At 41.1% G+C, this 12,952-nt stretch overlaps 2 protein-coding genes across 2 annotated transcripts; one reads left to right on the forward strand and one right to left on the reverse strand.

Annotated features, from left to right (window-relative positions):
* On the forward strand, window positions 1-3,103 carry LOC108418581 (elastase-1-like). The gene is made up of 8 exons (XM_037533641.1): window positions 1-88; window positions 216-316; window positions 408-508; window positions 587-709; window positions 952-1,088; window positions 2,442-2,587; window positions 2,681-2,830; window positions 2,949-3,103. Exons 1-8 carry the CDS (start codon window positions 49-51, stop codon window positions 2,958-2,960), a joined length of 810 nt encoding a protein of 269 aa, XP_037389538.1. The 5' UTR covers window positions 1-48; the 3' UTR covers window positions 2,961-3,103.
* Window positions 3,104-5,491: 2,388 nt separating this feature from the next.
* LOC108416991 (elastase-1-like) lies at window positions 5,492-7,936 on the reverse strand. Its single transcript, XM_037533639.1, has 8 exons — window positions 7,766-7,936; window positions 7,538-7,638; window positions 7,346-7,446; window positions 7,145-7,267; window positions 6,765-6,901; window positions 6,441-6,586; window positions 6,186-6,335; window positions 5,492-6,067 (listed from the first exon to the last, which is right to left on the reverse strand). The coding sequence occupies exons 1-8, from the start codon at window positions 7,803-7,805 to the stop codon at window positions 6,056-6,058; spliced, it is 810 nt and encodes a 269-aa protein (XP_037389536.1). The 5' UTR covers window positions 7,806-7,936; the 3' UTR covers window positions 5,492-6,055.
* Between the last annotated feature and the right edge of the window lie 5,016 nt (window positions 7,937-12,952).

Below are 12,952 nucleotides of genomic sequence, written 5' to 3' on the forward strand. Positions count from 1 at the left end.
AGGCTTCACAGCTTTCTGCTCTGCACATCGTCCTGAACGACTGCAAAGATGCTGAGAATCCTCTACTTCACCACCTTCGCTGCACTTGGTGAGTCCTGACTGAACACTAGTGCAGTATGTAAATGCAGCAGAATAACATTCATGGAGCTTAACTGAGCTCTTTATGTGTCTTAAGCTGGTTTGGCTGATTTTGCATGTTTTGTTCTCAATGGCAGTGCTGGGTCAGTCTGGGGTCGCCCCACCTGGACAAGGTGGACAGGTACAAACCAGAGTGGTTGGTGGTTCAGTAACCAGCCCCAACGCTTGGCCCTGGCAGGTAAATACCACGATTTGTGACAGATAAGCCTTGGAGATGCTATGAAACACATGTTCTTGCAGGTTACACGTCTATTTGCTCATTACCACAGGTCTCCCTGCGAGTTCAGAGCGGCACCTGCTACAACCACGTCTGTGGAGGAGTGCTGATCAAAACGAACTGGGTGCTGACCACTGCTCAGTGTGTGTCCGGGTAAGCAAACATCTTACAGCACCAACTGCAAAATATATGTTTTAAATTTCGTACAATAAACCTTTTTGTCTTATGCAGCATTGCGGTGTCCCTCGTTGTTCTTGGTGAGCATGATCTGACCGCACCTGAGAGGAAGGAGCAGTTCTTTGGAGTCAGTGCCATCTACATCCACCCCAGCTGGAATAGTGATCTGACCGCTGGGTCTGTTGAACATTCTTTCTTATTCATTCTGATAGTTTTTTATTATTTCAGAAGGCTTATTATAGAAAATTGTGCAGTAAATATTTGACATTTTCTGTAGTCTATTATTATATCCACAGCTACACTCTTCTCTCTAAAGGGTTCTCCAAAAAGAATGATTTATTATGAGACAGTCCAGTGTGGTGTAATGTAGATGAAGTATACTCAGCAGAAAATAATCAATGCTGTTTACCTCACCTCAGGAACGACATCGCCCTGATTCGCCTCACCTCCAATGCCATCCTGAACTCTTACGTGCAGCTGGCTACTCTGCCCCCTGCAGGCCAGATCCTCTCAGGCAACACGGCCTGCTATATCACCGGCTGGGGGGTCACACAGAGTGAGTGACAACTTCATCTCTTAATGATAACATTGTAAATAATAGGGACAAATCTGCAGCACCACTGACAGTTGTTCAGTATTTTAGGAGCTGTGTCTTGTTTTGTTAGGGACTGTAAACATTTTCATTTTTCAAAATCTCTCACATTACAGGTCTAAACTTTCAGTGACCCAAAGTAAAGAAAAAAACAATAAGTAATGAATTATGTTACTTAAGTAACCAGCTTAGACTGAAGCTGTGCCATGCCTGTACAGTCAACCTAGCCAAGGTAGCAAAATGACAAACAACAATATGAGCAATAAAAGACTGATTATTTATTGATAAACAAGCAATTTCTGAATTTACTACTTTTTGACGTCTTCTGATCATTCAGGACTCATTAACATTAGTAACTGGTGTCACAGCATGTCAGTGCTGTTATCAGAACGTAGTGTAACACCAATGACGGTGACTCCAGTGACACTCTGGATAAAACTGAGGAGTTTCTAAATTGGCTGACTCACTGGTGGTCAGGTGACCTTGGGCAACTATTTAAAATCAGTAATAAAAATGATATTTGGCCTTTTTTTAATCTTAATTATCCAGTTGTTAGCGCACATAACACCAGTGACACACAGAAGTTGTGTGTTGTCTGATAAACCGTCATGAATTAAGTCATGAATTTATTAATAAATTAATGAATTATAATAAGCAAGTAGTACCTCGTCTTCTGCTGCCTTGAGGTGCTTCCTCTCTAATGAGCCTCGACCCAAAGAAGCAGTTTAATAAATTAATGAATTATAATAAGCAAGTAGTACCTCGTCTTCTGCTGCCTTGAGGTGCTTCCTCTCTAATGAGCCTCGACCCAAAGAAGCAGTTTAATAGAGCTGGAAAAAAACTATTAAAGTGTAATATAACAATCCTGATAACACCAGTGACCAAAATCTGTGACCAATGAAATTTTTAATAAAACACAGATTTTTCAAATGTAGTGTAACGTTTCTGATATGAAAAGCAAACATGAATCATTTTTCTACAAATTTTTGTTTTCTGCAAATTTTGAAGTTGAACCTATTTTTAAAAAATTGTATTAAAAATGTTTTTTCAAACGTTGAGCTGCTTGTCTGTAAATGTACATACTGACATTTTCAAGATGTGCCTCATATTTTAAGCATCTTTTTGAACCCTGCAACCTTTGTGACACGGTTTCCCACTACAAATGGAGAACAACCCAATAATATACTGACTTCCTTCAATGAAATATGATGAAAAGCAAGCCTTGGTTCATTGAGGCCCTGGTCTTCTGTTTTTGTTGCCACTTGAAGGCTCAGGTTATGAGTTTAAACCGGTCTCCTCCCTTTCTGTCTCTCTCAGATGGAGGTTATCTCTCTGCTCAGCTGAGACAGGCTTCACTGCCTTCAGTCGACTACGCCACCTGCAGCAGCAGCACCTGGTGGAGCACTGCTGTCAAAACCACCATGATCTGCGCTGGCGGTGCAGGAACTGCTGCTGGTTGCAACGTACGAGCTTTTTTTGATACAGTACATTTTGTATTATTCTAAAACCTCAGAACAGAGAACTGATAAGACTAATCTTGTGGTCTCTTGCTGTAGGGGGACTCCGGTGGTCCTCTGAACTGTGTGGTTGGTGGCAGGTATGTAGTCCATGGACTCACCAGCTTTGTGTCGACTGCTGGCTGCAACACCATCAGGAAACCCACCGTCTTCACCCGCGTGTCTGCCTACCTCTCCTGGGTGCAGGGTGTAAGTAGATATAACAGCGAATTATAATCTCTTTCTACATATTCTCAATAATACGAATCATAAACTACTAAGCTGGATTTACCTCTTATTAATTCAGTCAATGCTTCATCCCCATCAGATCACAGGATAAATGGAACCCAGCAGACAAGCGAGATGGTCTCCTGACATCGAGAGAATCCTTCAGTTTCTACGCTTTGATTCATCTATTCTTCAGATGTTTGACTCCAATATGTTTGCACCCACAGTATATCACAATAAATGATGCAAACTAAAGTACATTGTTCCTCATTCTTTATTTGAGAAATATAATTTTCACTCTTAGGTTCTTCACCTTTCTCGATCACATTAAGACCGACTCCAATAACAGCCTTTAATAAAATTAAAATGATGACTTTAGCAAAAAAAAAAAAACCTGACTGAGCTTCTTGTACCAATTTTTACAATGCAAAACTCCTAGAGCCCTTCCAGCTGGGAAATCAGTGCCACTACCTTTACAATCTCACCCCTAGTCACACTCAGCGATCATCTTCTTTACAGATCTAGAGTCTCAGGGCAACACCTTCATGTTTATGGTCATTGATTTCTTTTCTAAAGGTGTCCATGTTGTGTTGTTTCCTGCACTACCTAGTGCTTTTTAAACGGCTGACTGTTTGTTTAATCATGTGTTTAGATTTTTTTGGTGTACCTGAGAAACTGGTTCTGACCAAGGTGCTTTACAAGTTTTGGCCTTTATGGAATGTTTGGGCATCTCCGTCAGTCTAACATCTGGTTATCAAGCACCACTGCATTCCACGCTTTGCATTGCGCTTGGTGATGTAAGGCTTGGATGCAGCTGCTCGGCCACGGAAACCCATTCCATGAAGCTCTCTACGCTGTTCTTGAGCTGATCTGAAGGCCACGTGAAGTTTGGAGGTCTGTAGTGATTGACTCTGCAGAAAGTTGGTGGCCTCTGCGCACTATGCCCCTCAGCATCCACTGACCCCGCTCTGTGGTGGTTGGTTAGTGTAGTGGTTAACACCTCTGCCTTCTACACTGTAGGCTGGGGTTCAATCCCCACCTGGGTAAACACCCTACACTATACCAATAAGAGTCCTTGGGCAAGACTCCTAACACCCCCTTGCCCCCCCCTGTGTAAAATGATCAAGTTGTAAGTTGCTCTGGATAAGAGCGTCAGCCAAATGCCATAAATGTAAAATGTCATTTTACGTGGCCGACCACTTCGTGGCTGAGTTGCTGTCGTTCCCAATCGCTTCCACTTTGTTATAATCCCACTGACACTGAACAGCTGAATTCAGTGATTTGCATGGGTAAGTGAATAATTTTGGAAATGTAATGTATGTGTCCGAATTCAAAGGTCCAGGTGTTCCCATTATGGAGCCAATGTGTTCTTCTTCTACTTCTTCTTACACTTATTATTATTATTATCATTATTATTATTTTTACTTATTCCACAGAGATATGACCATTTATTGATTAGAATAAATCAGTTTTTAAGAGTTTCTGTTGTACTGCAAGCCCGTATGATGCCAAAATGAAACAAGATTTTATGGTTTATTTTCTGTTTACAAGAAATATTTGCGTTTGTTAATGTAATTCAGTTGGCTTCAGGTTTAGAAACTGGTTGTCAGTTGGCTGGGCGTGTCTACTGGAAATACATTTTAGAAATATTTTCATAACCATGCCATATTTCTTCAAACAAGTTGATAACCTTGGGTATATTTACAGATGGTTTTGAGAAACCTCTGCAGTTTTTCACAGTCAAAGTTAAAATGGAACATACTTATCTTGAACAACTGCAGCCTGTCATGTTGCATAAGTAAGTCAGTGGAACCAGGGCCATTTCTGTTATTACACACAATGTAAAGGGCAACAGGTTTTTTCAAATTATGTCCAAAACTGAAAACAACACAAATGGAGATTTTGTTCTGACAGCAGAGATTTCTTACACAAATATGACAATCAAGCTGCAGTGAAGTCAAGAGAAAAAATAAAATCGCTTCCATTTGTAAATGTCTTGTTAGGCCGAAACAGCCACTCCATCCACCATGTTCATTTCTGAACAGAACTGTGGGATTGCCTTCAGATTTAGGTGAAAATAAGGCACCTTAAAGGACAGCTGACCTCTGCTACCTCCAAAATGGGAGAGCCTTTGTCTCGGGAGCAATGCTGCCTTAAAATGCTGCCTACTTCAAGCTCGGGTGCTGTGGATAGGACTGCTCACTGCTCACTAGCATTGTAGGTGTTCCACTGTACAGTTGGCTTAAATGCAGTGGTGAATGTCCCTGTAGCGGCACTGATAAAGGCTAATATAAATTATATATATGGATTCATTTTCTCTCAATTTTGCCACTATATGTTTACATTCAATCATCAGAATGTGTCATTGAGCATGCTTCTTGGTTTTTGTAGTAAAAAAACTGGCATTGTTAACAATTTGAATGTGGTATATAAAGGCAAATTTAAAGTATTCTAAAGCAGTAAATAGACCAAAACTCCAAAGGGTTAATGAATGACTCTATAGCTGTGAATGTAGATGTGAAAGTGAAGACCCCTAATAACATTTATGTGACTCAAACATTGAGAATGTTCTTCATTTATTGGTATATATTGTGTGAATGTTACACATATGTGCTAGGACTGGACAGAAGTCAGACACTCGCCGATGAAAAGGGGTTTTAATAAAGGGCTTAGACAAAACGGGAACAAAAACATTCCCAATCAGCAACAGCAAAAAGTACAAGTGGTAAGGGGGCATACCAGAAGATGAAGTAGGGAAACTAGGCAAAGATTCAAAACCGGAAGACAGAGTCAAAAGGGAGAGACAAAACACGGGTCGAAAAACAAGCAAAGGTCAAAAGATGAGGAAACATACAGACAGGGAATGCTTCGTAATGCTAGAGAGCCAATCAAATGCTAGAGATAATGCTAGAGAGCCAATCAAAACACGGCAAAGAACTGAACATAAGGGTGAGTATATTTAAGAAGAGGCACAGGTAGCAACACTCAGTAATCAGGAGACTAAGATCAAGGCTAAGCTAGTGACTCTGGTTAGGAGTCATGTGAGAGTGAGTAGCATTCTGGGAAATGGAGTCCTGGTCAGCTTAGGAGCTGAAGGGAAGCGTGATCATATGAATCAAACATCTGAAGAATAGATGAATCCAAGCGTAGAAACTGAAGGATTCTCTCGATGTCAGGAGACCATCTCGCTTGTCTGCTGGGTTCCATTTATCCTGTGATCTGATGGGGATGAAGCATTGATTGAATTAATAAGAGGTAAATCCAGTTTAGTAGTTTATGATTCATATTATTGAGAATATGTAGAAAGAGATTATAATTCGCTGTTATATCTACTTACACCCTGCACCCAGGAGAGGTAGGCAGACACGCGGGTGAAGACGGTGGGTTTCCTGATGGTGTTGCAGCCAGCAGTCGACACAAAGCTGGTGAGTCCATGGACTACATACCTGCCACCAACCACACAGTTCAGAGGACCACCGGAGTCCCCCTACAGCAAGAGACCACAAGATTAGTCTTATCAGTTCTCTGTTCTGAGGTTTTAGAATAACCTTCGTCATAATACAAAATGTACTGTATCAAAAAAAGCTCGTACGGTGCAACCAGCAGCAGTTCCTGCACCGCCAGCGCAGATCATGGTGGTTTTGACAGCAGTGCCCCACCAGGTGCTGCTGCTGCAGGTGGCGTAGTCGACTGAAGGCAGTGAAGCCTGTCTCAGCTGAGCAGAGAGAAAACCTCCATCTGAGAGAGACAGAAAGGGAGGAGACCGGTTTAAACTCATAACCTGAGCCTTCAAGTGGCAACAAAAACAGAAGACCAGGGCCTCAAGGAACCAAGGCTTGATTGGCAATATAACTAATTGACTGAAATGAATATAGTGCTATTTTAATGTTGTCATTAAGAGAAAGTTGTCACTCACTCTGTGTGACCCCCCAGCCAGTGATATAGCAGGCCGTGTTGCCTGAGAGGATCTGGCCTGCAGGGGGCAGAGTAGCCAGCTGCACGTAAGAGTTCAGGATGGCGTTGGAGGTGAGGCGAATCAGGGCGATGTCGTTCCTGAGGTGAGGTAAACAGCATTGATTATTTTCTGCTGAGTATACTTCATCTACATTACACCACACTGGACTGTCTCATAATAAATCATTCTTCTTGGAGAACCCTTTAGAGAGAAGAGTGTAGCTGTGGATACAATAATAGACTACAGAAAAATGTCAAATATTTACTGCACAATTTTCTATAATAAGCCTTCTGAAATAATGAAAAACCATCAGAATGAATAAGAAAGAATGTTCAACAGACCCAGCGGTCAGATCACTATTCCAGCTGGGGTGGATGTAGATGGCACTGACTCCAAAGAACTGCTCCTTCCTTTCAGATGCGGTCAGATCATGCTCACCGAGAACAACGAGGGACACCGCAATGCTGCATAAGACAAAAAGGTTTATTGTACGAAATTTAAAACAAATATTTTGCAGTTGGTGCTGTAAGATGTTTGCTTACCCGGACACACACTGAGCAGTGGTCAGCACCCAGTTCGTTTTGATCAGCACTCCTCCACAGACGTGGTTGTAGCAGGTGCCGCTCTGAACTCGCAGGGAGACCTGTGGTAATGAGCAAATAGACGTGTAACCTGCAAGAACATGTGTTTCATAGCATCTCCAAGGCTTATCTGTCACAAATCGTGGTATTTACCTGCCAGGGCCAAGCGTTGGGGGTGGTTACTGAACCACCAACCACTTTGGTTTGTACCTGTCCACCTTTTCCAGGTGGGGCGACCCCAGACTGACCCAGCACTGCCATTGTGAACGAAACATACAAAATCAGCCAAACCAGCTTAAGACACATAAAGAGCTCAGTTAAGGTCCATGAATGTTATTCTGCTGCATTTACATACTGCACTAGTGTTCAGTCAGGACTCACCAAGTGCAGCGAAGGTGGTGAAGTAGAGGATTCTCAGCATCTTTGCAGTCGTTCAGGACGATGTGCAGAGCAGAAAGCTGTGAAGCCTTTTATACAGTGAGGATCAGGATCGGGGGGTGGGATTAGATGCACTTTGTTGATTGATGACTGATTTCTGTAAATGACTTTGACCTAAAATATCAGGCATCTGAGAAATGTTCATTGTGCAAGTTTGTACAAAAGCTTTAGGCAAACCTGTAATTGCTTTTTTAAGTCAGAAGGTGTGGAATTTTTACTGATACTCAAGTCAAACCTTTCTGAAAGAGTCCATTTACTCATTTACATAACATTTCACTATTGCTTCACAGGAGCCACATAAATATGAAGCGTGCATGACTTATTTATAACCTGTAGAATGATAGTTCATCACTGAACGACCTTTACCATCTCTCCCCTAGTCACACTCAGCGATCATCTTCTTTACAGATCTAGAGTCTCAGGGCAACACCTTAATTGCTTGTTGGTTTTCTGACAGCAGGTTTTGTAGAGAAAGGCTGGGCGTGTCTACTGGAAATACATCTTAGAAATATGTTTACTAACTACTGACATTCAATCTGCCATTTCTTCAAACAAGGTGATAACCTTGGGTATATTTACAGATGGTTTTGAGAAACCTCTGCAGTTTTTCACAGTCAAAGTTAAAAAGGAACATACTTATCTTGAACAACTGCAGCCTGTCATGTTGCATTAGACATGGAAACTGTCAAAATTAACCACATAACCACATTTCTAGCAATATACAAACAGAAATATGTCAAATAAGGCTGTTGTTGAGAGAAAATATCTTATCTCCAAAATGATAACTGTACAGGGGATGGAAAAACCTACTTTACTTTTAAAGTAAGTCAGTGGAACCAGGGCCATTTCTGTTATTACACACAATGTAAAGGGCAACAGGTTTTTTCAAGCTATGTCCAAAACTGAAAACAACAAAAATGGAGATGCAAGGTTTTGTTCTGACAGCAGAGATTTCTTACACAAATATGACAATCAAGCTGCAGTGAAGTCAAGAGAAAAAATAAAATCACATCTATTTGTAAATGTCTTGTTAGGCCGAAACAGCCACTCCATCCACCATGTTCATTTCTGAACAGAACTGTGGGATTGCCTTCAGATTTAGGTGAAAATAAGGCACCTTAAAGGACAGCTGACCTCTGCTACCTCCAAAATGGGAGAGCCTTTGTCTCGGGAGCAATGCTGCCATAAAATGCTGCCTACTTCAACAGCTGTCCCTCAGGTCAACTGAGAGGAGAGGCTTGATTTGGTCATGGATCCATTTGACCCACTGCTTTGTCTTCTTTGCCCTCCAGGTACTCTTAAAAGTCGTCCCCCAACACCAGAGTTCAAAGGCTTTGAAATTTTTCATGTCCTGATTTGTTATTATTCAGCTGTGATGGCCATAAATCACCACAGATGAAAAACAGAGCCTGGACATTTATGACCAGAGACACGTCAATACACTTGAAGATTTTCTGGATCCTTCATTGTTTAGAAATAATGGACTCCATCAAAAAGCTGGCAAAAGATGTTCACCAGTTACTAAGAGAGTGTCTTAGTGTCCCATTGTTAAAACATTTGTTTCTTTTAAAGTCAGCTGAATGTTTTTTCATTCTGTCCTTTATCTTTCCTTAAAAAGGCCTGATTTACCATGATTTACCGTGACTTTACTCCTGCAAATTTTCCTTCAGTTTTGGTTTTCTTTAATATGATCGCTTTTCATGTTAAAGAAGACTGGTGATAGGAGACACCCCTGCCTGACTCCCTTGTCAATGTTGAACGAGGCTTTTTGTACATTTTCTATCATAACTGTGGTTTGTTAATCAGAGTAGGGTTTCCTCATTAGACCAATGAGATGCCAAACCCATTTTCCATAACTTTATAAGAACAGCACAATCTGTGTTGAATGATCCTAAGCATAATATTACTGGTATATTACTGTATAACACATTATATATAAAAAACATTTTCATTGGAAAAATATGTTTTACTTATAATATTTTGACCTAAGTTTGTCAGTTAACAAAATTGAACAGTAAAGAAAGACACTTCCAGTCAGCCCAGGCAGCTCAGGCAAGAGGAAAGATGTCAAAATCTTAAGGGAGTAAGTCAGTGTTAGTATAGGTGGTTAATTTGTTGATGTTGCACATTCATTCTGGTATATTCCCTCAACTCTCTGAGATCAAACCTCAGATGCCCTAGTTTGCAAAATACAACTGTGTTGTGACATCAGGATCCACAGCAATGTCTGTTTACTATTAACATAAATAGTAATAAATAAACCATTTAAATGCAGTAATTCATCTTTTTAACTACCAGCTCTGTGTATGATGTTCAGGAGAACAATCCATAATGTCTTCCTTCAGTGTTTTAGAACAAAGGTTCTCCATTTTAACAACTCACAGCCCAAACAACGACCATAAAACGGTTCTGTGGCACACAAGAACATTTAAGCAGCCTTTTATTTCAAAGGAATATAATGCAATAATCAAATCAGCCTATGGAAATTCAACAATGGATGAATTCCATATGATCAAGGAGAAAAATATTTTATGTTGATTTGCACTGAAACTGTGAACATAACTGACTACAGTTGTCTGCAAAAAATTGGGCACTGATTAAATTATGTTTTGTTGAAAAACCAAAATTTTGTAAAATAAATGGAAAATTTAAGCGGCACGGTGGTGTGGTGGGTAGCGCTGTCGCCTCCCAGCAAGGAGGGCCTGGGTTCGATTCCCCAGCTGGGTGACCAGGGTCCTCTCTGTGTGGAGCATGTTCTCCCCGTGTCTGCGTGGGTTTCCTCCGGGTTCTCCGGTTTCCTCCCACAGTCCAAAGACATGCAGTCAGGCCAATTGGACGTGCTAAATTGCCCCTGGGTGTGAGTGACTGTCTGTGTCTGTCTGTCTGCCCTGTGACGGACTGGCGCCCTGTCCAGGGTGTGTCCTGCCTTCCGCCCGAAGACTGCTGGGATAGGCTCCAGCTCCCCCCGCGACCCTGACAGAGAAGCAGCTTAGAAAATGGAAATGGAAAATAAACACAAAATGCTGTCTTTGCCAAAGTTATGGCACAGATTAAATTGCATTTTTTATTTTTCGAATGAATAAATGAATAGAAAATGCATATTAAATTTGCCCAAAATATCCTTTAAGTTTTTATATATATAAGTTTTTCGCTATAGAGAACGTTTTAACTTACTTTCAACAAAGCATAAAATTTGACCAGCAGTGTTCAAAGTTTTTAGATATTTATGCCAATTATACATTTTGCCAGACCAATCAAAGAGATTAACCTAAATATGATGTTCTATTTTTACAAATAATCATCACATCATTAATATTTAGTTAAATATTTGCTTTGCAGTTTTAAAAAATTGACCAACAATACCCCCCTAGCTGTCCCACCAAGGCCCACAGGTTAAAAATCGCTGCTATGAAAATTCCAGACAGGGGTATCCCCATGTTTTTAAATGTAAACATGACACCAAAGCAGTAATAAAAGCCTTCAATAATATCACGGCTGCTTAAATCTCCTAATGACGTCTCGTCAGAGTCCATTCAACCAGGGCTGCTAACAAAGGTCTGTGAACTGTTTGACTGGCTTAGTGAACGTTTTATGAGGGTTAAAAAACGATAATGAAACAATCCAAGACACAAAGCACGTTCCTCAGGTTACTGAGCATGGTGTATGTATCTACAGGCCCGTCACTGCAGACAGCTACACATATACAACTCTGGGCTTCAGCTTAGAAGGAAATGAAGTGGACGAAGCACAGATTTATTTTTCCTTATGCTTCAGTCTCTCACGGCTGCAAAGCTTAGCTTGTTAGTTTCATAGTCATTATCATGTAATTCACAGGACTTTCTGAATAAGAAGTCTCATGTTAATACTAGGCCTTGCGATTTGAGCCATGGGGGTAGATTTTCCTGTTACTCAAGTCAGACCAGTTTGAACACCTGCCAGAATCTATTTTAACACTCTGTCTGAATATCTGATCAAACCACGTGCAGTGACGGGAAGGAAGAATTCAAACCGGTTTGTTATTGTTATTCAGCATACTTCCAGTGCAGATATATGTAGAAATTTACAGGAGAAGGAAAAATGTGCTCTACTTTTAAAGTAAGTCAGTGGAACCAGACTTTCCAAGTCATTTGGTCCGTTCCTCATGAAATGTACGTACAATGTTAAGAGCAACAGGCGATTTCAAATCATGCCAAAAGCTGAAGAACAACAAATGGAGACAGAACGTTTTCTTCCTACAGCAGTGATATATGAGGCCTAACAATATGATCACCATGATGTCCATCTTATCAGCTCCACTTACTGTATAGCTGCACTTTGTAGTTCTACAGTTACAGACTGTAGTCCATCTGTTTCTCTGATACTCTGTTACCCTGTTCTTCAGTGGTCAGGACCCCCATGGACCCTCACAGAGCAGGTACTATTTGGGTGGTGGGTCATTCTCAGCACTGCAGTAACACTGACATGCTGGTGGTGTGTTAGTGTGTGTTGTGCTGGTATGAGTGGATCACACACAGCAGTGCTGCAGGAGTTTTTAAACACTGTCACCTCACTGTCCACTCTATTAGACACTTCAGCGTTGCTGGTCCACCTTGTAGATGTAAAGCCAGATATGACAGCTCATCTCTTGTTGTACAGTATGACCTAATCATCCTCTAATTAAATCAAATCCAATCAAATTTATTTGTAGCGCTTTTTACAACTGATGTTGTCACAAAGCAGCTTCATAGAATTCCAGTAAAGACAAAGTTTTAACATGAATGTAAAAACCCAGTGGCAAGGAGAACCTCCCTCAGAGCTGAGGAAGAAACCATGGCGGAACCAGGCTCACAAGAGGGGACCAATCCTCTGGTCAGAGTACCTACAAGTGATTATAGCACTAATATTAATAGCAGTTGTATTAGCTAGGAGCTAGGAGTCTATGAAAACATCAATGTAGGGTGGGCAGCTGGTCTGAAGTGGGTAGCAGGAGAGCTCAACAGTCAGTTGTCCTTCTCGGACATGTGGGTGGTCGTATACTTGGGAAGAAGGCAGGGAGAGGGAATAAGTTATGTTCTGTTTGTTTATATGTAATACAGGGAATGTGAACATTTACAGAGTGTGGCTAACGACTCCGGCAGATCTGACTATGAC

Source organism: Pygocentrus nattereri, chromosome 23 (genome assembly GCF_015220715.1).
Source record: "Pygocentrus nattereri isolate fPygNat1 chromosome 23, fPygNat1.pri, whole genome shotgun sequence".
NCBI lineage: Eukaryota > Metazoa > Chordata > Actinopteri > Characiformes > Serrasalmidae > Pygocentrus > Pygocentrus nattereri.